Source organism: Haliaeetus albicilla, chromosome Z, assembly GCF_947461875.1.
Source record: "Haliaeetus albicilla chromosome Z, bHalAlb1.1, whole genome shotgun sequence".
Taxonomy (NCBI): domain Eukaryota; kingdom Metazoa; phylum Chordata; class Aves; order Accipitriformes; family Accipitridae; genus Haliaeetus; species Haliaeetus albicilla.
The window spans coordinates 25,771,109-25,795,119 of NC_091516.1; the positions used below are offsets into that span (position 1 = coordinate 25,771,109).

The window sequence follows — 24,011 nt, forward strand, 5'->3', positions numbered from 1 at the left end:
AAAAACAGCAGAAGATTTTACTTTCATTTTCTAAGCTGCCTTTGACAAGGTTGTTTGATAGAATGTAAAGTCATGGGACATTTCATTTCAAAGTTTGGATGTTTTAGGAAGTTTTGACTGTGTAAGAGAAAAAAACCCCACACAACCCCTCAAAATTTCAAGTGGTCTGCACCAAAAACCGGCAATGCAAAGGTAAGGCAAACAAACAATTGAAAAATCTACAGAAAAGCAGAAAGAAGAGGAAAGAGAAGGCAGAAGTGCATACTACATACCAATCTTACAGAAAGGAGGTACAGAATGCATAAAGAGAAACAAGAATTAGATTTCATATAGATTTTCCTAGGTTCAAATGTGTCAGAAGAATTCAGCTGTCCTCCTTATATAATCCGCAGTATCTTGGCATTGCTCTAAAGACAGAGGTGAAGTACCCCTTTACACATCATGGGATTTTGTTTGGGTTTGTGACTGGAAGCCATGAGACCTGCTGAAAAATACACTGGAAAGAGACTTTCTGTTGTATCTTGGAATTCCAGTTTAAAACATTTCCAGAAGCACCTGTACAGGCATTAACCTTCCTTCAGTTCTTTGCAATTGTAAAAGCAATGTCAGCTGACCTAACAGTCATACTGCTCAGGACATTTAGATTTGTCACCTTTAATTGAATTAATTAGTACTTATTAGGAAAACCTTACCTGGAGGGCAAAAAAATCTGTTATCACTTCTGCTATAAAAATAATCCCCGATATAATATCTAAGTATTACATTTCCTAAGATAAAGCAAATAAACCCTTTCAAAGGAGTGTATTTGGACTCAAAATTGAACATATATTCTAGTGGAAAACAGACTTTTTAGGTACTAAAATATCTGCACTATATATAAAGCTACTTGAGGAGTGGAAAATCTTTGAAAATTTTAATAAAAGCAATAAATTGTCAATTCTGTTCTCTTACTAAATGAGTACTTGACATTGCTTATGACAGAACCACTTGACTGAGAAACAGCTCCATAGAACAGAAACCAGCTGTCTTCTCAAAAACAAGAGAGCCTACATTGGCTGAATAACATATGTCACGTTTGTCCATTTTTTCCTTTTTACTTCCCTTTTCTAGATAAAGTTCCTTTTATGCTGAAAAATACAGCCATTTGCCCCTCCCCACTACTCCTTCATTCACTACTTTTACCAGTTCCACCTCACACTGCCTGCATAACACCTTGAGTTTCCTCTAGTTCTTCAAGGACTGAGGAAAAATTTGGTGGAAAATAATCAGCCAGCACTCTGGAAAAACACTAATAAGCTGTGTGTTTACAACTGCTGCTCAGTCTCTTTTGCTTTAATTACAAGTCCCTAAATGCTGCTCTGCATTATCTACCAATTAGTTATGCTAGTTCTAATCCCTACCAAGGCAGGTCTACATAAACCCTCCTCACCTGATACAGCCTCAGGAGGTGGCTCTGGCTCAGCAGGTCACCTCTATATCTGCTTAACCACGTTGGTGGCAGTTCCTCACTTCCTACCACGAGTGCTGAGCACCCTTAAGGAGAGATAGTGCTAAGATCCTTTCTCCTATAAAATGCCATTTCCCTCTCCTTGGAGAATGATTACATTCATGGTTGATAGAAACAGAGGGTAATTCCAAAAAACCCAAAGTTAAAAATATGTCATGTGCTTCAAGGTATCCAGAAGTATTACTACTCTCTTTTCAATAAGGCAAATAACGGCATCTGCCTTCTCACTGGTACAGGCACATTCTGCTCATTAGTGTTAAGAGGAGTCAAGGAGCTGTACAGATACGGTATTATTACTATGCACATAGGATTATCTCCCTTTATTACCCTAGACCAGGGATTTCTGACTGGTTACAAGGAAATTTGTGTACTCTCTACTTTGTGCCAAGACACTTTGAAGGAGGAGGAGGAAGAAGTGTGACGAACATGCCAAACTGTAATTCTATTAAATAACTTGAAGCAGAATGTCATAGTCAATTACATATTTAAAGACTGAAAGCCGGCTCACATTTGTCAACAAATCATTCATTCAGGCTTTGTTTCAAAGACTGCTCCAGGCTTTCTGTTTATCAGACAAATGGCAAAGTGAGGAGTCCTGCATCACAACATTTTGTAATACTCAAAAGCAGAACTCCAGTGAGAAAAATCTAAGATATCTACAACTCATTGCAGCACGTTTTTTTTGGTGGGTTTATTTCCCTGCCAGCTTTTTTCATGGGAGGACTGAAGTTCCTCCAGTGTACCATAAAACCATAAATAAAACTTCAGCAGGATATATTATTTAGTGCCATGAAGAAGGAAGGACCTCCCTGCACTGCTGCAGAAAGCAGAGGTGGGTACAAAAGTGCAAGTGCCCAGAATCATTTTGGGGAAATTAGTTTAATACTGAGCATGCTTAGCAGCTTTCTTAAATCCTAAAAGAAAGCTGCTAGCTACGACAGGGAAGCTAATCCTTGTGAATCGTACGTACTGAGATTGTGACATGAACCAGTACTTGGTCAGGAGAAAAAATTGCCACCAAGCCCTAGCTGAAGAGGATACATCTAGACCAGCAAGTACGTTAGCTGGTCAGCCTCCATGGCAGATCTCTTGATTATGAGGCAAGGTCTTTTGTTTTGACACAAGACTTGTAGAGAGCCACACACCTATGAATGCTGGTGCAAGGCTTGCTGTGTTAGAAAACGTGTCCTGTTGTACCGATGAATTGAAAGCATGCAAACCGGCACCGGAGACCCTATAGTTCCAATCTGATTTTGTAAGTTAACAATGTGCAGAGTAATCATGTAACTGACAACATTTTAGGTTATTTCACTGACTGAAGTACAACTGGAGAGTAGACAAGTCTAAGCATACAAAGTCTAGATCTGCTAAAAACCTTATTTATTTTAGAATCATTTTGGAATATCTTTACAGGAAAATATCATGGACTTACTCATAGCTTTTCTCTACAATTAATTTATGGAGAGTAAAAGTATTTGAAATGTTTTAATTGCAGTAAATCTGAACTCTTTATCCAGACAACTCTGCAGTTCTCCTTTGCTGGCTGATGTTAATGCAAAGTAGTTCTGTAGTTTTATTTGATGCTTAAAGCAAATAAAAAAAAGCCAGTACTCTATATCATTATTTCTAGCAAAGCTAAAACTTGGTAAAGGATCATGGAATACTGAAGTACTACAGCTATCTTTTTCACAAACTGGACAAGACTGCAGAAGTTGAATAGAAGGAGCTCTATTTCTTCTAATGCTTACTCATGAGTAATTTTATTTCCTAAAGCTTGTGTAGATGCATTTTGGGACAATGTTCCAAATTATAGATGGTTCTGTAATTAAAACATCATCTTTGTTACACCTCATTCCAAATTTTTATAGCAAAACATCAGACCTATGGAAGTGAGATTTATTTCAACTTAATGAAAATGGAAACTGCAAATATCACTTTGACCAAGTAACTCTGCAAGTCATTTTACTTCTTATGAAAATGCAGTTGATCAAATTTTAATAGGAGGTAAAATCCTACTGCCTCAAGATTGCTTTTAAAATAACTAGATCTTTTTGGACAACATGCAGTTTAAAGTAAAGAACTATATCTCAGCACATAAGTAATCTTACCAAATTTACACAGACACTGTGTAGTCCAGGATTCCAAATTATTCCAAACAAAACTCAAGATACTTGCGTTCACAGTGGTTACCCTTCTTGACAAAACAGACAAAGAAATGGCTATTCTGCAGTATGACACGTGGTAAAGAGATCCACAAGCAGGCAAGATGACACAACACAGCACACTTCAGGTGTACAAGGTAGAGTACAGGCACACACAGAAATGATCTCCCAGCAAGACTTTTGGCTTAAGTATGGTATTGGACAATCATGGCTAAGGTATATTCAAACACAACTCAAATCACATTCGAGCTAGCTCACAAGCATCTGCACAACTTTTCTTGAGACCTTCCTGTTTTTATCATTCCTGAGTTAAAATTAGACAGGCTCTAATCACACCCATGGGTCAACTTTCTTAGAAATTCACTTCAGAAGATGGTAATTTTAAAAGAACTTAAAGCAGACCATTCAGCACTGTACACTCAGAAAGAAGATCAACTTGAAACTAGCTCCCTTTTCCTAGCACATCACAGTTTTCTGCAGCTGTTTTAGGTTACAGCCATGTTACAAGAAGTATGTCCTACCCTGATCTTAATGTAGTTTGGTTTATGGCAAAGACTAAGGCCTAAGCAAGTTTTTAATGCCCAGTTTAGTTTTGGAACATGAAAAAAATTTCGAAGTATACTGTAACATTTTTGCTGTGTTTATGCTTTCTATTTTGTGAGCCCAGTCATGCTACATATAATAACAAACAAATACATAACAAATCCTATGGGCTTATGGCATCCCTCCTTCATTGGAGAGGTTCAAGACTGAGCTGCAGAGACATGTGCCCCTTCTGCTTTTTCTTTCGCAGAGTCCCCTTCCATTGCACACATTGTCAGGCTTTTAGCAAAATGGTGGTGTATATATATCACATATACAGCCTTTACCTGTTAGAATAGAGCATAGGTTGATTACGTTGATACTGTTCATCTACATTCAAGGAAGAAGAAGAAATTGTGGTTGCCAAGGAAGCTGCTTCAAACAGAGATGGAGTGCTTGGCACTAGATCCGGCCGGTGGTGTGAACCTAGTACTGCATACACAAAAATAAAGAACAACATTAACAAATATAATTTAAAATTGAATCCAAGAATCTTTATGCAAGTGTGTGGAGACACATCGTGCTCTCAACAGCTTCCTGAAGTTTCTTCATATGTTTGAATTTATGAGATTGTAATATTCATGTGCCCATTCCCACACTGTTTTGTGTTACAGGGCAAATTTCAGCTGCTAGCCAGTACATTCAGCAGAATACAGAGCAATGCCAAGGTTAAATATTAAACAGTGGTGTCAAGAGTTGATGAATTCTTCTAAGTTCTGGGACTGGTCTCACACTACCAGGGCCCAGTTTTCAGATCAGATTAGGCAGCTGGTTCTCCTTTGAGCCTGGCTGCAGATGAGCTCTGAAAGGCGCAAAGTCTGTCTCTTCAAAAAGACTCTGGGAACAATGAACTGAGCTTCAAACCATTTCACATGACATGTTTGTTTAAAAGTCAGTGAAAAGAATAGCACTGGCTCTGGCATTAATCCACTACTGGGCTGGAAAAATTTTTTTAGGATCCCCTGAAATCTGAAATATTAACACCATACTATAACCCTGATTCTGTCTTTCTCTTGCTCCTGAAGGTCCACTCTTCCAAATATGACTAACAACTCTCTCCATGAGAATAACCTGACTCTGGAGTTTTGAAAGATCATGATTGGAAGCTTTCTAGTTATAGGGATTCTAAAGCTTATACTAAATTCCTTTAAAAACATTGTTTGGGCTGTTGATTTGAAAGACATTACCTTCTTCATCAAGGCTGGCGTAGCTCTGTCCTTCAGCAAGAATGCCATGCTTTTCATCCTTCCACTCCTGGCTAACTGCACATACTATTTCTTGTGATGCTGCCTTTAGGGCTGTGATGGAATTGCACCGTTTCTTTGAAGGTGAAGACTTTAAAGCTGCATTACCAAATGAACATAGGTGTTGACTGATGCCATCTTACCTCCCTGCACATCTTTAACAGCATATAGAAAGCAAACCATCTATAAAGCTAGAGTTTCTGAATACAGACGAAGAACACATCCAGACACAAACCCACTTACCAAATATTATACCAAAACTAGGGCCAAAGGCATTGTTATTTCATCTATGAGTGAAGTACTTTTGTCTTTTTCTGGGTTTCTTACTGCTCATAGGACAAAAAAAAATCAAGTCAGTTAACCAACTTTGACATCACTAAGTTACAAATCTCCTATGGAGTATCAACACATGTAATCAAAGACAGAATGATACAGAATAAAACAGAATACAGGAAACCTGAAAAGACATTTGGAGTATTCTGACAGGTTATGATCATTTCCTTGAGCTGTGAACTACTGCTGTATAATGATGGACATGCTACTGCAGAATTTCCACTTCAGTGACATATGTCAAACATCTTCTTTGGGTAAAATAAACACTTCCAAAATGTTGATGGCTTGTACACTCAGGTATGAGCATTCCCCTTTATAATTCTTACCAGGGCCTGCCTACTTAGAATGGCATTTGGGGTGAAACTCTAGGATCTGACCATTGCCACTACTACTGAACCATGACCTCCATTTGTAGTTCTTCTCCAGAAGGATGCCAGCCAGTTCATTTAGTGTTTTCAGTCGCCAGCTGCTGACCTCCATGCATTGGCTGCAAGGTTACTTCAGATGCACTGCAATAGTTCATATTGTGCTCTACTACAAAATACAAATTAAAAGCATCAAAGCCACTTGGCTAAAGACTGAAGAAGAGAATCAGATGCATAGCTCCAGGATATTGTTAAAAAATAACACAGTAGATAGCTGCTGAGCTAGCCTCTCCCTGAGGCTGAATCTGCTTATTATGTTTTTATTGTTATTTATGGAGGCTTGTTCTGTGCACTAGGGGAAAAAGCAGAGATTCAGAAAAGGGCTGAAGAATTTAAACTTAAATGTTGTAACTTGAAGTTTAGAAACGATGTTCCTGAAGGCAGGAATACTCCCAATTCTTTATTTTACAACAGAATGATAATGCATTTGAACCATTAATCCATATAAAAGTAGACTAATAGCCTTGTACGCAGAGCAGATCAGTAAGAGTGGGATGTTAAGACAGGTTAATAGCCCGGAAAAATGAGACAGACAAATTAAGATTACCGAGAAAATTAGGCATGATATCCTTAATTGTACATTGTAGCTTTCAAATACAGAATGGGTTGTGTCTTGTGATGACATAAATCTAGCACGCAGAATTAGAAAGAACTGAAAAAAGACTCAAAGGTTCAGGAAACATGTATGGCTGCATGAGACATTTATTTTGTCCAACAGACAGACGTATCAAGTTGTCTGCTCCTTACTCTCTATCAGTGCAGAGGAGTTCCTTTGAGTATTGTCTCAGACAACATAGCTCCCACCAGTTCTCTGGCAAAATTATTCTCGGGTGTAAGAGATCTGAGGCTCAGGAGGCTCCTTCCTCCTTTCAGCTGAATTTTGCTTCATATTTTGTCATATCACATCAGATTCTTTTATTCTGATATTAATGTTCTCTTCTGAAGGATTTAACTTTTAACACCTTAAGGTGTTAATTTGTGATAGTAATTGCAGTCATTCTTGTTTCACCTAAATCTCATTTAAATCTATCCTTCATTTGTATTTTGTTCTACCTCTATCCACATAGACTTGTTTCTCACTCCAGATAACTAATGACAATGTTAAGAGAACAGCATAACACTGGTCAAAAAGCTATTTACAAAACACCTTCTATCAGTTAGGTACAATGCCATATGCTCATATGAGCATGTAGTATTTGAGCCAAGTGTCCATTCCACATTTTGACATTTAACTCCAAGCGAAATACAGTTCCATGAGGATTATCAAACTGCTAACTAGTATCCATTTTAGAGTAAAAGTTCCTCTATAAACCACATAGTTCTAGCCAGTCAATTTATATTTATTTGCCAAGAACTCTGCTTTATAAAAAGCCTTGAAATTCAAAAAATACATCCCTTCTCTTACTGGGGAAAAAAAGTGCAATTTCAGCACCTCCACAGATTTAAAAAATAATCTGGCAGTAAAACCGTAAGTTAGTAAGGATGCATACTATTTAAACCAGCTGATCTGTATTTCTTATAATAAGGTATTATACCACGTGCCAAAATCATTGAAAAAACCCTCATTGCTCAGATAACCAGAACAGCTTTTCCCCAAAGAGCAGCGTGGGACACAGTGAACCCCAAGCACTCATCCTTGCCTTGCTGGTATATTTATCAGGTCTTCCCCTACAGCCTTCCTCACTGGACCCACACTGAATGCATCACAGCAGTCATCACTGTCCGTGTCTGCATGTGCGATGCTTCAGGCTGAATTTCCTTTCAGTACCATGACCAACTCATACAGGAATTATCCATCAATTCATTAATATTTATAGGACTCTCCAAAAGTCTTATTTTCCTGAATAGCTGTCACAACATATCATGCATATAGGGAATCACTAATTAGGATTAATTAAAATTCTCTCTTTTTCTCTTTTTCTTCTGAAGACTCTTTCACTCTACTTGAAATATCTTTTTTTTTATTTTTAGTTCAGCTACTCTCAGCTTTCTCCTTTCATCAGTCTATCCTATTCCTTTTCCTCTTTTTTATAATTTCACAAAGGACTTATCACCTACACTTCTGATTTTTTGTTCCTCTTAGTTACCAGTTTTCCCTCTTCTTTCTTGCTCTTTTAGACCTAATCGCATATATTGTGCTAATCTGCCATGTCTCTAACATTGGTTTTCATGGACAGGGTTGGAATTTCACAAGCTCATTCCAATAATTTGATTCTTTCCAAAAACAGTTGGATACTGGTCTTCAGAAAAGTGATATTATCTTTAGGCAAAATGCAGAGTAACAAAGGCCAGTATGGTCTGAAAAATACTGACATCCAATGGTAGAAATTTTAGTGAAAATAAAACCTGATCTGAACTTTTGATGGAAGAAGCCTGTAAGAAGATTAGTCTCTAAATTTTGATTTTTTTTTTAATTGTCCTTGAGGAACTATAATTGAAGGTAGATATGAATATATGGACTTATGTTCAAGATGTGTATTCTTGAATGATAGCTAATTTTGCCCTGTCAATTTTCAAGTCAGGCTAAATGCAGCAAGTCTGAAAATAAACCTGTTCCTTAATACTTGCAAATTCTGTTGTTTTGCCTCATAGCTGTACCTAGATTATGATAAAATATCTATACTGCTTATGGGTAGTGGATGGGTAATGGATGAATTCCTTACTTCGCTTTGCTTTCACACACAACTTTCACTTTCCCTATTAAACTGTCTTTATCTCAACCCAGGAGTTTTCTCCCTTTTACCCTTCTGATTGTCTCCCCCATCCCATTGAGGCAGGGAGTGAGTCATTGTCTGTGTGGGGCTCAGCTGCCCACCAGGGTTAAACCACAACATACAGGAAGAACTCACCTATGTAGGATGAATTTACCCTACATCCCCAATGTCTTAAGAGGATCTACAGTTTCAGGGTCTACTTTAAGTTACAGAAATCAATTCATTTTATTTGAAAGAAGTGCCAATCAATAGTTAAATTATTGCTGCAAGACTTGAGCCTTTGGACAACTCTTGGTAGCGATGTCCTTCTGTAGTGATGGTGGGTTTCTCTTGGGCTTTTTTTCTTTCCCCTGTGTACTGGGTTTGCATGGCAAGGTTTTGGTAGTTGGGGGGCTACAGGGGTGGCTTCTGTGAGAACCTGGTAGAAGCTTCCCCCATGTCCAATAAAGACAATGCCAGTCGGCTCCAAGACAGACCTGCTGCTGGCCAAAGCTGCGCCAATCATTGATGGTGGCAGCGCCTCTGTGACAACATATTTAAGAATGGGATAAAACTGCTGCACAACAGCAGCTGGAAGAGAGGAGTGAGAACATGTGAGAGAAACAGCCCTGCAGACACCAAGGTCAGTGAAGAAGAAGGGGAGGAGGTGCTCCAGGCGCCGGAGCAGAGATTCCCCTGCAGCCCGTGGGGAAGACCATGATGAGGCAGGCTGTCCCCCTGCAGTCCATGGAGGTCCACAGTGGTGCAGATATACACCTGAAGCCTGTGGAGGACCCCACGCCAGAGCAGGTAGATGCCCAAAGGAGGCTGTGACCCCGTGGAGAGCACTTGCTGGAGCAGGCTCCTGGCAGGACCTGGCACCCCATGGAGAGAGGAGCCCATGCTGGAGCAGTCCATTCCTGAAGGACTGCACCCTGTGGAAAGGACGCATGCTGGAGCAGTTCGTGAAGAACTGTAGCACGAAGGAAGGACCCACATTGGAGAAGTTCATGGAGGACTGCTTCCTGTGGGAGGGACCCCATGCTGGAGCAGGGGAAGAGAATAAGGAGGAAGGAGCAGCAGAGATGACGTGTGATGCACTGACTGCAACCCCCATTCCCCGTTCCCCTGTGCCGCTCGGCAGGAAGGAGGTAGAGAATTGGGGAGTGAAATTGAGCCTGGAAGAAGGGAGGGGTGGAGGGAAGGTGTTTTGAGATTTGGTTTTATTTCTTATTACCCTACTCTGATTTAACTGGTAATAAATCAAATGAAATTCCCTGAGCCTACTCTGTTTTGCCCATGATTGGTAACTGGTGAGTGATCTCCCTGTCCTTATCTTGACCCACATGCCTTTTCTTGTATTTTTCTCCCCCTGTCCAGTTGAGGAGAGGGAGTGGTAGAGCAGCTTGGTGGACACCTGGCATCTAGCCAGGGTCAACCCACCACACCTGGTAGCCTTGAGAATGAATTAAAAGATTAAGGAAGGAGAAATGGAGGGGAAAACTAGAAACAGGTGATAGTGACAAAGACAAAAGACTTTATTAATATCTAACTTCTGATTTTTTTTTTCCTTGATAAAATACAGAAGAATTCTCTATGAAAGGGAAGAATGCCTATCTTTTCAAACATGCTGGACATGCTATGTAAACAATCTTTACTTTTGCAAATTAAATAAATTAAAATCAATGGGGGTATTCCTACAAATAACAGATGCAGGATTGGACACATTATTAAGTCATTAAATGTATCTTTATATCAATGCTAATATAAGGGAACCTGTTTTACCTTCAGATGCCCTGATGTGACAAAAAATACATAGCAAATAATTCTCTGTAATTTTACCATTAGAGTACAATGCCATTAGCTCCAGTGAAGAAACTCAACTTGGGGCAAGGTAAGTGCTACCTGACGTTGAAGAAAGCATTCTTTTATTGCCAAGTGTCCTGGTTTCAGCTGGCATAGAGTTAATTTTCTTCTTAGTAGCTAGTACAGTGTGTTTTGGATTTACTCTGAGAATAATGTTGATAACGCACTGATGTTTTAGGACAGTGTGTTTTGGATTTACTCTGAGAATAATGTTGATAACGCACTGATGTTTTAGGATAAGTGCTACTTAGCAACAACTAAGTTAAAGGATTTTTCAGTCTCCCATGCTCTGCTAGCAAGCAGGTGTACAAGAAGCCGGGAGGGAGCACAGCCAGGGCAGCTGACCCAAACTAGGCGAAGGGGTATTCCATACCATATGATGTCATGCTCAGCATATAAAGCTGGGTGAAGAAGAAGGAAGGGGGAGACACTCAGAGTTACAGCATTTGTCTTGCCAAGTAACTGTTACGCATAATGGAGCCCTGCTTTCCTGGAGATGGCTGAACACCTGCCTGCCAGTGGGAAGTACTGGATGAATTCCTTACTTCGCTTTGCTTGCACACACAACTTTTGCTTTACCTACTAAACTGTCTTTATCTCAACCCATGAGTTTCCTCACTTTTACTCTTCCGATTCTCTCCCCCATCCCAACTGGGGGAATGAGTAAGCAACTGTGTGGTGCTTAGTTGCTGGCTGGGGTTAAACCATGACACCAAGACAGGAGCATTATAAAGTAATGATTATAAAAATATCTAAAAGAGTAAAAGTCACAACTTTCTTACCTTGAACTTTCTTGAAAACTCTTGTATTCATAAACTTTAAAAATCTGTCTGCATAAAAACTTGGTCGGTGAACTGAAACGGTATCCTACAAGATTGAAAAAGGTCTCAGTCATATTTTCCATAAGTAAATCACAAGTAAATCATCAAGAAAGAAGCTGGACACCTCAGGTAAACTATATTTCAGGAATACTCAAAACGAGTGAATCCTAACAAGCTTTTCGTTTTTAAAGGTTAATTCTTCAAGATTTTTTCTTTAGGTATTTAATTTATGAAATTAGGAGTTATGAATTATATAGCCATATTCTGCAAAATCTTCCTAGCATTTGAAGTGCTTTTTTCACATTATGTACAGATTCATCAATGTCCTGCTAAGTGGCCATTGTCTTGTCTAAGTTATATGGACAAGTTGATTCTTTTAGTTACTTTTTGAAAGATCAACAAATAAAATCAGAGCATGTATTGGGAAATGGACCTAAAGGATTATAGCAACAGCCCAAACCACATGGTGATGGTAGACTACAAATATACTGGAGCTAGCTCTTTCCTGGTCAATGTAAGTCAACGTTCCATTAGCTAAAATATCAGCAGTTAAAAAAAATAAAATCTACTTACCCCATCATAAACAAGAGCTTTCCAAGAATGTTCCAGCTTCTTCATTAACCTAAGCATATAAAAACAAAACCAGAACTGCTTTATAAAATGTCCACATTTGTAAGTAATTTCAGAATAGCTTTAGAAATTCAACTTACCTATAAGACTGGAGAATATCAATAATACCCATAAATAAAAGCAGCTTTTCTCCTTTATGGCTTTTAGCTGGAATACCTCCCATTCTGAGAGAAACAATAAAAATGTAGTTAGATTATCTTTTAAGACATCTCTAAACATCAGTTAGCAGTTGAACTGTACCCACTTGCAAACCCAAAGAAAGGGGCACAACACTAGAGCTAGATGCCACGGGTGCAAAGTCAGTCAAATGTGGGTCACTTAGCGTACAACTGATTTTAAACAGCAAACCTAAAGTATCTGTGATCCAGTGGTAAATATCCATTATAAATAAAGAGTGTTTTAGGATAACTTTTAGACAGAATTGGAAATATTTAGATGATCTGAAAATTGGGAAAAAGTATACATCAGTTTATTATTAGGGAAAATAAATAATTTTGCCTAGCTAAAGGAGAATTTTGTCACTTTATTGATCACATGTAACAAAATTGTAGAGAGCCTGCACATCACTCCAAGTCTGAAAAAGGTGTTTTGTATATTTTTCATTAAAAATTAAGTATGTGCTTTTCCAGAATGTCTTTACAGACAGATTAGTGTCATAAAAAGTAACAGTATCAAGCTGAGAAGCCTGACTGCCTGGATCTCCACTTGGTTCAGAGTATTTACTCAGCCATGACCTGTAGACCCCTGTTAACTACTGGAAGGCCACTATAAGGTCTCCCCAGAGCCTTCTCTTCTCCAGGCTGAACAGCCCCAACTGTCTCAGCTTGTCCTCATAGGGGAGGTGCTCCAGACCCCTGATCATCTTTGTGGCCCTCCTCTGGACCCACTTGAGCAGGTCCATGTCCTTCTTATGTTGGGGGCCCTAGAGCTGAACACAGTACTGCAGGTGGGGTCTCATGCAAGTGGAGTAGAGGGGGAGAATCACCTCCCTCGACCTGCTAGACACGCTTCTTTTGACACAGCCCGGGATACAGTTGGCATTCTGGGCTGTAAGCACACATTGCTGGCCCACGTTCATTTTTTCATCCACTAATACCCCCAAGTCCTTCTCCTCAGGGCTGCTCTCAATCCACTCATTGCCCAGCCTGTATTTGTGCTTAGGATTGCCCCAAACCATGTGCAGGACCTGGCACATAATAACCACAGGGACTTTCTTGGATGACCTATATAATCAGCTTTGGCTTTTACTTAAAAACCAAAACCAAATCAAAACCAAAAACCAACACCCTCTAAAATTGTCAGTGCAACACTTCTGCCACCATATAAGAGCATTTACCATCTTCTGTGTGAATGTGAGTAATGCTGTAAAATCAGAGTGAAATTCAGCTCTGATTTATATTCTAGAGCTCTGAACACCTGGAAATTCTCTATAAATGCTAAATATCATAATTTTCAGATTTGTTTGCTGTAGGTTTAAGCACGTTTCTGTATCATTAGTTGTATTTACCTAGATGGCTCCCTTGAGAACCCAGAAAAGAGTAAATCCTTAATTTGAAATTGAACCCTCATTATAATGAAGGACTCGCATGGAACGAGAATGGTGAACATAATGCTCTCACTAACACTGAATGTATTTCAAAAGAAACAACTGAATAACTATCCTCTATACACTCAAATTCTACTGCAGTTTTTGCTAGATAGAAAAATAAGAGGAAAGCAGCCGTTCTTAATCTCAGGAAATACCATAAATGGATATGAGTGCACTTCAGTGGTTGGTGATACAGTTCATGTATTGAATATACTACTTTGAAATGAAAATAACCACTGTAGGAATATCCATTTCAACATGAATAAATAGTTTTTGCTTCTGGCTCATGAGGCTGCTTCCAGTTAAAATTAGATTATACCTGGGACTCTTGTAATAGGTGTCTCATAACATTTCTTTTATAAATGAATGCACTTGTGCATACATAAGTGACTCTGAAGTAACCAAATTTGCTATCGTGTATTTAAAGATGATCAATCTACTAATCAATGTTTTAATTTCCTGTTCTGCAGCAAATCTTGATGGCTCAGCTTTTGAAAAAAAAAAGGCTTAATCTTTCAACTCCTGAAATGCAGTGTACTCTTGAATGTTTTGCCTCTTAACACCAAGTGGCACAAACTGAAGAAACAGAATGTGTGAGTTTTAATAGTAACTTTAAGAGCAGGTTATGGCACTTACGTGTTTGTTGTCTCCGTGGTGACGGAGTCCCCTGACTTCCCAGGGCCCTGTATAGACTCCATGGCTGTGGAATAGAGAACTTTCTGCCCTCCAGGACGTTTCATGTCCGATGCACTCTGGGAACTCTCTCCCTCTTTTTCCTTCATGTTACTGTTCAGTATGTGGATTCCCAGTAGCAGACTGTAATCCATGATCTTAAAACTTTCTAGAACCTACCAACAAAGAACAAATGGGTCTACTGAAACAAAAAAAGACTACATACAATATGAATTACACAGCAGCATTTTGAAAACCTAAGTAAAAATAGGCCTTCAAAGCACAAGTTTCTCTTAACAGGAAAATGTGTGAAATTATAATTAAACAAAAATCTTTTACTACCCCACATAAGTCAAAGTGCTAGTTATCTAATTAGCTCAGTGCTGTTGTTACAAGTGGGAAAGAAGGATGCATAGCTGAAATGTAACCTGATATTATATTTTGTAGTCAAGGAAGATATGTCCAGTCAGCAGCTTTATTATTTATAGCAAATAATAATTAATAGTTCCACTGTACACTTATGAACTACAGGCATTTTTAAAGTCACCTCGAATGCATATTTCAGACTCTACTGAGCATTTTTTTCTAGACTACTCTCTACCTCCTCTTCACCTCCTGTTTATAACAGTGAAAGTATTCTTGTAGAACTTTCAAATGTCAAAAAAACACATTTGCTACCACCCTCTCATTAACAGCTGATAGGATTTGGGTATAAAAATCACGCACCTCTCTTTATTAGGCTAAATAGGGCCTATTTAACCTGCAAAGGCAGTTTTATTTCTGAATTATGACTTAACCAACCAGACTTCTCTTCTAGCTCTACCAACCATTTTTGCCTCTGTCAGTAGGCAAGTTCCCTTTTTTCTTTCAGGCACTATCATGAGTTTCTAGTTAGTTACATCACTATGAAATCTGGCATACTCCATTAAAAGGAAACACAGTTCAAGTCAATATGCAAACGTGAACTAAAACAAGCTGTGTTCATATCTAGTAGTATAACCAAACTGTTAAGAGACAGCAACTATGTTAAATATCTTATATAACAGCAGTGCTAAGTGGAGGGAGAAGAGCCGGTAGCAACTAGGAAGGATATGCTGTGCCACTCACCTCTCCTTTTCCTTATGCAGCTCAGCAATGATTCATGATACATTTTGGCACACAATGCCCTAAGATAATGGTGTAATTTTTGGAATGGAATCAAGAAGCAATAATACATCTTTTTACGTGAACAAGAACAAAATGGAATTTTGCAGAGATGACAAATAAAGAGCAGTAACTCCATGTATGTCACTTTGATGAAGACTATCAAAGTATAAATATTTTTACACAAAACACCAAGATGGCTTGTGAACTCTAAGACATATTTTGCAAATCCAAAATGAGATTTGTTGGCAATCACCAGGAAAGGGCTAGTGGTTTGCAAAATTGTATGAGGAGGAAAAGGGAGTCTACTACTTAACACATCCCCAAGATAATTTTAACCCCAATGTCCAAGTATATAGGCAAAGAGGTAGGAAATCTCTGTTCCACTCCATCTGTATTTCTTATGTACTCATTAAGTTATGTAGAAGCCAACTGTACAATACAGCTGAATTCTTTTCAATCTCTGGCATTTATCTTCCATGAGGAACATGATGTCTTAATTTTAGCACTGTTGTAAGCATTTAAAGTGAAGAAACAAAGCATAACACTCTGCAATCTAAGTGTAGAAATGCATAGCCTCATTCTGATTTCCAGACACAAGGAAGGAATTTAGAAGATGTGGTAGGTTTGATCTTGCCCAGAGTAATCCTGCACAGAGGTGTGTTAGTTCAAATGGAACAAGAAAAAGGCTGTTAACGTATGGCCTGCAGTACCCCATGACATCCTCTGATGACAGAACTCACACAGGGTTTCAGGACACAACAATAAAGCACATTCTAAATTGCCATACAACAAGATAATGAAAATTTTACTGCGCATTATGTGGGAATGTTGGTGGCTAGTAACTTCCTGGTTTATGATCATGAATTGCAAAAATAGCTCAGCTAACAGGTGCAGAGGCACAGACACTTGGTGCCAAATAAGTTCCAGAATTTCCTTTACTGCTTGTTTATTGCTACCCTTTATTCAGACTTTCTCAAAAAGAAATTTCTATATAATATATTCATTAAAAATATGTAATCGGTGGATGTTTGCCACCAAATACTTAAAGCAGATTCTGGGTAGGCTGAAAAAAATATAATACAATTGCATCCACTCTAAAAAGACTTACGTTAGTAGTACAGTCAGCAAAATTGTTTACGCAAAGCTAGATTACAGCAGCTAGGCAGGCTTCAAAAAAGCATTGCCACTTTTATTTTACCGTTATAAACATAACTGCTGACAGCTATGCCTTCAACCTATTCTTTACCGCCTTTTGAGTTCGATTTCATTAGACACGTTATGATTTAACTGCACTAATTACATAACCTACGTCTAGGATGGGATGTAGCCTCATGGAAGGCTGTGGTATAATATGCTGCTGCTTCTTCCACAGAGACCTCTTATGTGACAAAATTAATCTTTCTGACTGCATCAATTCACCACGGTCACTTAAACCCATACTACTTGTACTATACAATGGGCTAAAAATCTCTCTGACTACTTTTGACTTTGTTCTAGGATTACTGAAAAACCATCATAAAAACAAGCAGCTATTTTGTTATTCCAGTTCATTATGAAATTGAAACACCTGCACATCCAATGGATTAATTGCAGTACATATTCTTACAAACAGCACATAGCATATGAACTCTAGCCCTTGTCCTCCAGACACCCTATTCATGATCCTACTCAGAGGCAGGACTGTCCAGTCCACAAAGTGTCTTCAGGATATTGTAATATGATCTGCCCCTCTGTCTACCTACTGGTTTGATATAAAGTTCTGATTACCTCTCCTTAGAAATTTGATAACCAAACCAGCCACTCCTTATGCAAATACAAATCTTTTGACCAGATCTAAGCATGGTTTACTCCCCTGTTTGTTTCTAAGGAAAATTCTGATAAGAAATAATTAACCAGAATAACAAGGAAGAATCTTAAACATCAGCATTCAACAAAAACTTACCTTGTGTCAACCTTTGTGTTCAGTCTGTATTAAGACAGAAATTTTACTTCAGTCAGTGGGATTTCCAGCTGTGGATATATCTGAAGGGTTCTCACATATGCACCACCATTAATATTTAAAATACCAAATCATGATTATTTTTAAATGTGTAAGTAACATTTTACACACACAGTTGTACACATTAATCTGGTTTGCCAAGGAGAAGTTACAGAATGCAGCACATCAAGGTATTTCTGAACATGCAGCATCTTATGAGAACACAAAAAGGTATAAGCTCTTCCTTGGCTTGAGGGTTGCTTGCAAGTAGCTTTGATGATTTTAGATGGAACTGCTTTTGAGAAGCAGCAGCAAGTTTTTGCTACAATGGTACCAAAATTGAGATCCTAATCTAATGAAAAAAACCCACTCAAATAAATCACAGTATTAAACGGTAATATTCATAGCAAAATGAGAAAGGCCTGTAAAACACCTGATGTAATCCATGTGAGATCACTAGAAATTGACATTAACGCCCAGAAATACACTCCTTATGTAGTTCAAGTGAGAGAAATTCAATCTTTACTCATGTAACCACTCTGAAATGCACCTTGCTAGCAAAATGGCACTGGGAGATTTCAGTAAGAGTATTATTTGTTAGTACACACCAGGGTTAAGTGATGTATTTGATAATGACAAGTAAACGCTTAGTTCCCTAACTTGACATTAAATTGTTCATCTTGTTTGTATTTATATATGTGTTATTTCACTAGCTATACAGATTCTGTCAACATGATGTTGTCAATTGGTCACCAAGTACTGCTTGCAAGGCTGGCTTTAGCTGCTCTGACAACTTCCAGATGGAAAGCGTCACCCATCCCATTCTAGCCTTAAGCACTATTTTGCTTTCATACCGCATAAAAACCCCAGTGAAATGGCATCACAAAATATGATGTTTCAGAACACGGAAGAATAACTCCCTGAATCAGATTTTCTCTTCTTTAAGTTAATCAGATGTTAAAGCATTCTGTGAATCATCTTAGACATGGTTACACTTACCTATCTCAGCCAGTGACTAACAGAGCAAGGTAAGTATTTCTGCCACGGAATTTCATTTTTATTTTAGATGCAGCCAGCCCAAGCTGTGTACTGTCTGATGCAGAAATCTGCATTCATGTTGCTAACCATGCAAAACAACTCAAGTCAGCAGGTCATTTTCATAAAACAATCAGGGAAAATACTACTCAAAAAAATATAATTTCACAAGCTTATGAAATGTAAAACCTGAAAGGATAACCATGCAAGTGAGCATTTCCTGTCCTACAAGCATTTTGGAAAAGGGACATAGGCGCTAATGTAACAGAAAGAAGACTGATTTTACACTGAATCAGTAATTACTCTCCATCATAAGGAGATATATAAAAATCCCACAAAATAAAAGACTATCTTGCAAAATAAGCATTTCTTAGAAACAAATGTGTAAATGTCAAATGACTAGTGATGGGCCTGGTTTAGAAACAATCTATCTCAAGAAAATAAATCATCAACTCCCCTAAAGTGTATGTGGAGTCACTTCTCGTTTCAACAGACTTCTTGAAACATATTGTTAGCTAACACTCCTAAAAATTACAATGTGGTTTCTGATTTTCAAAGTAGAAGTAAAGAGAAAACTGGAATTTCAATTGATATAACAGGAGTGATAATATATAGATACAAGAGATCTGCAGTATCATTCCATGTCCATTTTCCTCAAACTACCATTTCTGACAAAGAGGCCCTTCATTAGCACATTCTCCACCTCCAGGCCATGCTATGCTATGCCATCTATTATTTCTTCTCTATGCTGCAGTTCAATACTCCTGCAAGTTATGACAACACTACTGTTTGTAAGGACATGCTGTAGAATGGGTCACTGAAATTATTTGGGTTAAAGAATAATCTGTGTAGACCCTTTGAGGTAGAAAAAAGACAAGAAAACCAACAGCCCCACCCCTGCTACTAAGGGTTTTGAAAAATCCAGTGAATAAATTTGATCATACAAGATCTCCGTCACAGTTGCCTCAGATATGCGTTCATGCCATAAAGCTTGAGAATTTTGCAGCAACTGTCTAAAACAGCAGTGATGAAAATAATACCCAGACCTGAAACTTATGAGATAAGACCCTCTATGTCTTCAACTTTGAACTTTCTTGTCTTTACAGGCCTCTTTGTTAGTCAGGCCATTAATGCCACTTTTAAACTGATTTCCTTAGGAAAGTCTGTAGTGTTCTTTGTTAATATAATAAAGGAAAAATGCAGACTCTAAAAGCCATTCAATTCTCACTAGGAGAAACATCTTGAGATTATGTTGTTGTTCTTAAAAATTGCATGACCACAATTGGATTGTCTTTGCTTCCATAACAGATATTTTGCAGTACAGGTATCAATATATTAATTATTGTTCTAATGTTAACTTACAAATGAAAAATGGGTAACCAAATACTTTTGTTTAGAACATTCCTCAAGACTTGCATGAAATTCTTATAAATGTAGAGCACTTCTAACTAACTATGCCTTTTGCTTTTCCAGCAACCGGATCATTTCCAACCATTGCTACTACATGTCTGAAAAAGGAAAAAAACAAAACAGAAACTGTAACAGTATTGCATCAAACTAAATAAAAATAATGCTGGTAAAGTGCAGCTTTGGAATAAATGGGCTTACCAATGTGACGCCCATTTACAAGAAGGGTCAGAGGGAGGATCCAGGGAACTACAGGCCTGTCAGCTTGACTTGACCTCGGTACCGGGGAAGATTATGGAACAGTTTGTCTTGAGAGCGCTCCCATGGCATGTGCAGGACAAACAGGAGATCAGGCCCAGTCAGCATGGGTTTACAAGAGGCAGGTCCTGCTTGACCAATCTGATCTCCTTCTATGACCAGGTGACCCACCTAGTGGATGAGGGAAAGGCTGTGGATGTTATCTACCTCGACTTCAGCAAGGCCTTTGACACTGTCTCTCATGGCATACTCCTTGAGAAGCTGGCGTCTCATGATTTAGACAAGTGCACTCTTCGCTGGGTGAAAAACTGGCTGGATGGACAAGCCCAAAGAGTTGTGGTGAATGGAGTTAAATCCAGTTGGCAGCGGGTCACAAGTGGTGTTCCTCAGGGCTCGGTGTTGGGCCCTGTTCTGTATAATATCTTTATCAATGATCTGGATGAGGGAATTGAGCGCACCCTCAGTAAGTTTGCAGATGGAACCAAGTTGGGAGGCAGGGTTGATCTGCCTGAGGGTAGGGAGGCTCTACAGAGGGATCCAGACAGGCAGGATCAATTGGCTGAGGCCAATTGTATGAGGTTCAACAAGGCCAAGTGTTGGGTCCTGCACTTGGGTCACAACAACTCCATGAAATGCTACAGGCCTGGGGAAGAGTGGCTGGAAAGCTGCCCAGCAGAAAAAGACCTGTGAGGGTTGGTCAACAGCCGGCTGAATATGAGCCAGCAGTGTGCCCAGGTGGCCAAAAAGGCCAACAGCACCCTGGCTTGTATCAGAAACAGTGTGGCCAGCAGGAGCAGGGAGGTGATTGTTCCCCTGTACTCAGCACTGGTGAGGCCGCACCTCGAGTACTGTGTTCAGTTTTGGGCCCCTCACTACAGGAAAGACACAGAGGTGCTGGAGCGTGTCCAGAGAAGGGCAATCAAATTGGTGAGGGGCCTGGAGCATAAGTCTTATGAGGAGCGGCTGAGGGAACTGGGGGTCTGTAGAAAAGAAGGCTGAGGGGAGACCTTATCGCTCCCTACAACTACCTGAAAGGAGGTTGTAGTGAGGTGGGTACTGGTCTCTTCTGTCAGGTGGCTGGAGATAGGACAAGAGGAAACAGCCTTAAGTTGCAGCAAGGGAAGTTTAGATTGGATATTAGGAAAAATTTCTTTACTGTAAGGGTTGTCAGACATTGGAATAAGCTGCCCACCGAAGTGGTTGAGTCACCATCCTTGGAGGTATTCAAAAAGCATGTAGACAAGGCACTTCAGAACATGGTTTAGTGGGCACAGTTGATGGTTGGACTCGATGATCTTGAAGGTCTTTTCCAAACTAAATGATTCTATGATTCTATGATAATTTCCATTTAAAATTATCAGAAGGGAAATCCCATAATACAGAAAGCTGAATTCTGCTGTTTGGTTTCTAATTCTACTGAATAGTCTTAACAGCAATGCATTTTGTGCTTCATGTCTTGAAAAATTTTAAGCAATGAGAAAGAAAAAACCCCCTATGACTTGAATTCCCACTCTAACCACCAGACAAAAAATGGTGTTCACAAACTTTAATCCTCCAGATAGTGTGGAGATATTAGCTGAATAATCCTGATAATATTCCTATGAGGCATCTAATCATTGTCCTAATTTTCTAATGCAAAAATACACTATAAAAATTAAGTGTTCTGCAACAGAGGGAAGAACATTGAGTCAACCTTCATCCATCAGGAAAGGTTTTGGTTTCCTCATCTGCAGTAAGACATGCTTTAAGGAAAATGGTGAAGAATCAAACAGTAAAGATGATTTGAATCTCAGTTCTTATTAACAGCTGTATTTACAGAGAGAAGAAACTTATTTTTCCACCTTCACGAATTTGGAAGAGATATCCCCAGCAAGAAATCATAAAACATGCATACTTTGCCTACTTGTAGGTCATTAGCACTTCAACTGATAGCTCAGAAAATACTCTTCCTATTGAGACAGAAAATCTACTTACTGTAAGACAAAATTCCCTGGTTTTAAAGTGAATTGCCTTGTCTGTTTGTGTAAAACATTTGTTAATGTAGTTTCAAATGTGACAGAAGTCACAGGATCCCTAAGGTCACCAAGTTAACTGAGAAGAACTAGTTCTGTGTTTATAGGCCAACTCTTAAATATGCTTCATTAAAGAAAAAAGTCAAACTTAAGTAATAAATGAAGATCACTAGTGCTCTTATGAAGTCTGGCTCACTTTTCCCCCACTTTTTTAAATAGGTGGGGAATAAATCTTAACTTCAGTTTTTAGAATATCATGTCTTTTCAATTTTGCTGGGGAATTTTATCCCAAATTTCTGTATAAATAAATAATGCTTGATTTGCATAGGTAGTTATTTCATCTCTGATATTTATACACATGAAATAGTGTTACGCAAGAGGAGGAAGAAATACTGGGAATTGACCACTGACTGACAAAAATAGGTTATCTGAGTACATACAGGTAGACATCTTACTAAGCAGACATTAACAGCAAAGTAAACAGCAAGAGGAAAAATATGTGGAAAATTTTTTTCCATTTGCCCAGTTACTAGAGCTAACTGCATTAATATGCACTCCTCCTTTTAGCCCTTTTAAATTTTCTTTTCTCTTGGATTCAGCAGCAGATGGAAAGGGAAAAACACAACCAGGCTGTTTTTAATAGAATACCCCAAATTCCTGCATACGACTAGTTGACATTCAAGAACATACCGTATCTGTGTGAGTGTGTGAAGCAAAGATTTACAGATACAGAATCCTGTGATTATCTATTATCCTGAAATTAATGTGTCTTGTTTAAAGTTATATTAACACAGTTTGTTAGGTAACTAGAGGAAGAACAGTTTGTAGAATAGTATCTCTGTATAACCATGACACTGTCAGTTTTAAAAGGGACTTCCTTCTTTTCTTCTTTCAATAGTTACCAGTTCTTCTGTACTTTAAGGGATCACAGGGAAGATATTAAGAGTGTTTTCATAAGCAAACCACTGCACCATATTCTGATGAGATGTGTTGGTGTACCTTTCCCGCAATAATTTGATGTGCTGGTGTACCTTTCCTGCAGTAATTTTTGACATATATCTCTATAAAACTCTATCTTAATTTTTAACGTGGGATGATCAAAAGACAAACTTTGTAACTTGTGTGTCTGGACTGTGAATTCCTTGTATCAGAGAACAGGTGTCTTCCCTGTGCTTTCTGCCCAGAACAGAGGTAATCTGTATTTATTAAACTGCTTAAGAGTTCCAATAAAGATCAAAAAAGTAATAATTGATGCCTAGCTTTACTTTGATTCCATATAAACTATGAAAAATAGAATACTACTATTAATTCTCTTTTAGCCTTTCTCATACAGAGTTGTGCTAATGTTACTTGTACTAACACACCACTTAATGCCATAGCTTATCCTTTGCCCCACAAAAGTATTCCTCCACACAGAAACAATTTCTGCAGGATTAGGTGTTTATAGTGAAACACAACAGCAGCTAAGTTTGATGTGGAGCTTAATTTTCTGCACCTTTAAGTAAAAAAAAAAAAAAGAAATCCCCAAATGCACTTTAAACTATTTAATGTCTTTACGGACTTGGTTTTTATTTAGTACTTGCATATGTGCCATAAAGCTTTTAATTCTTAGTCTCATTCAGGAGCAGAACAGTTTCTGTTACTATTTGTAA

General features: G+C 38.5%; 1 protein-coding gene across 7 annotated transcripts in view; it reads right to left on the reverse strand.

Moving 5' to 3' along the window:
* PIP5K1B (phosphatidylinositol-4-phosphate 5-kinase type 1 beta) overlaps positions 1 to 24,011 on the reverse strand; it is a 124,068-nt gene that overhangs the window by 23,312 nt on the left and 76,745 nt on the right. For all 7 annotated transcript variants that reach the window (XM_069776560.1, XM_069776558.1, XM_069776553.1 and 4 more), the window contains 6 exons: positions 14,488 to 14,699; positions 12,344 to 12,427; positions 12,207 to 12,255; positions 11,595 to 11,679; positions 5,439 to 5,594; positions 4,539 to 4,683 (listed from right to left, as the gene is read on the reverse strand). In XM_069776560.1, the coding sequence (XP_069632661.1) occupies positions 4,539 to 4,683; positions 5,439 to 5,594; positions 11,595 to 11,679; positions 12,207 to 12,255; positions 12,344 to 12,427; positions 14,488 to 14,699 (731 nt within the window). The remainder of the gene's footprint in view (positions 1 to 4,538; positions 4,684 to 5,438; positions 5,595 to 11,594; positions 11,680 to 12,206; positions 12,256 to 12,343; positions 12,428 to 14,487; positions 14,700 to 24,011) is intronic.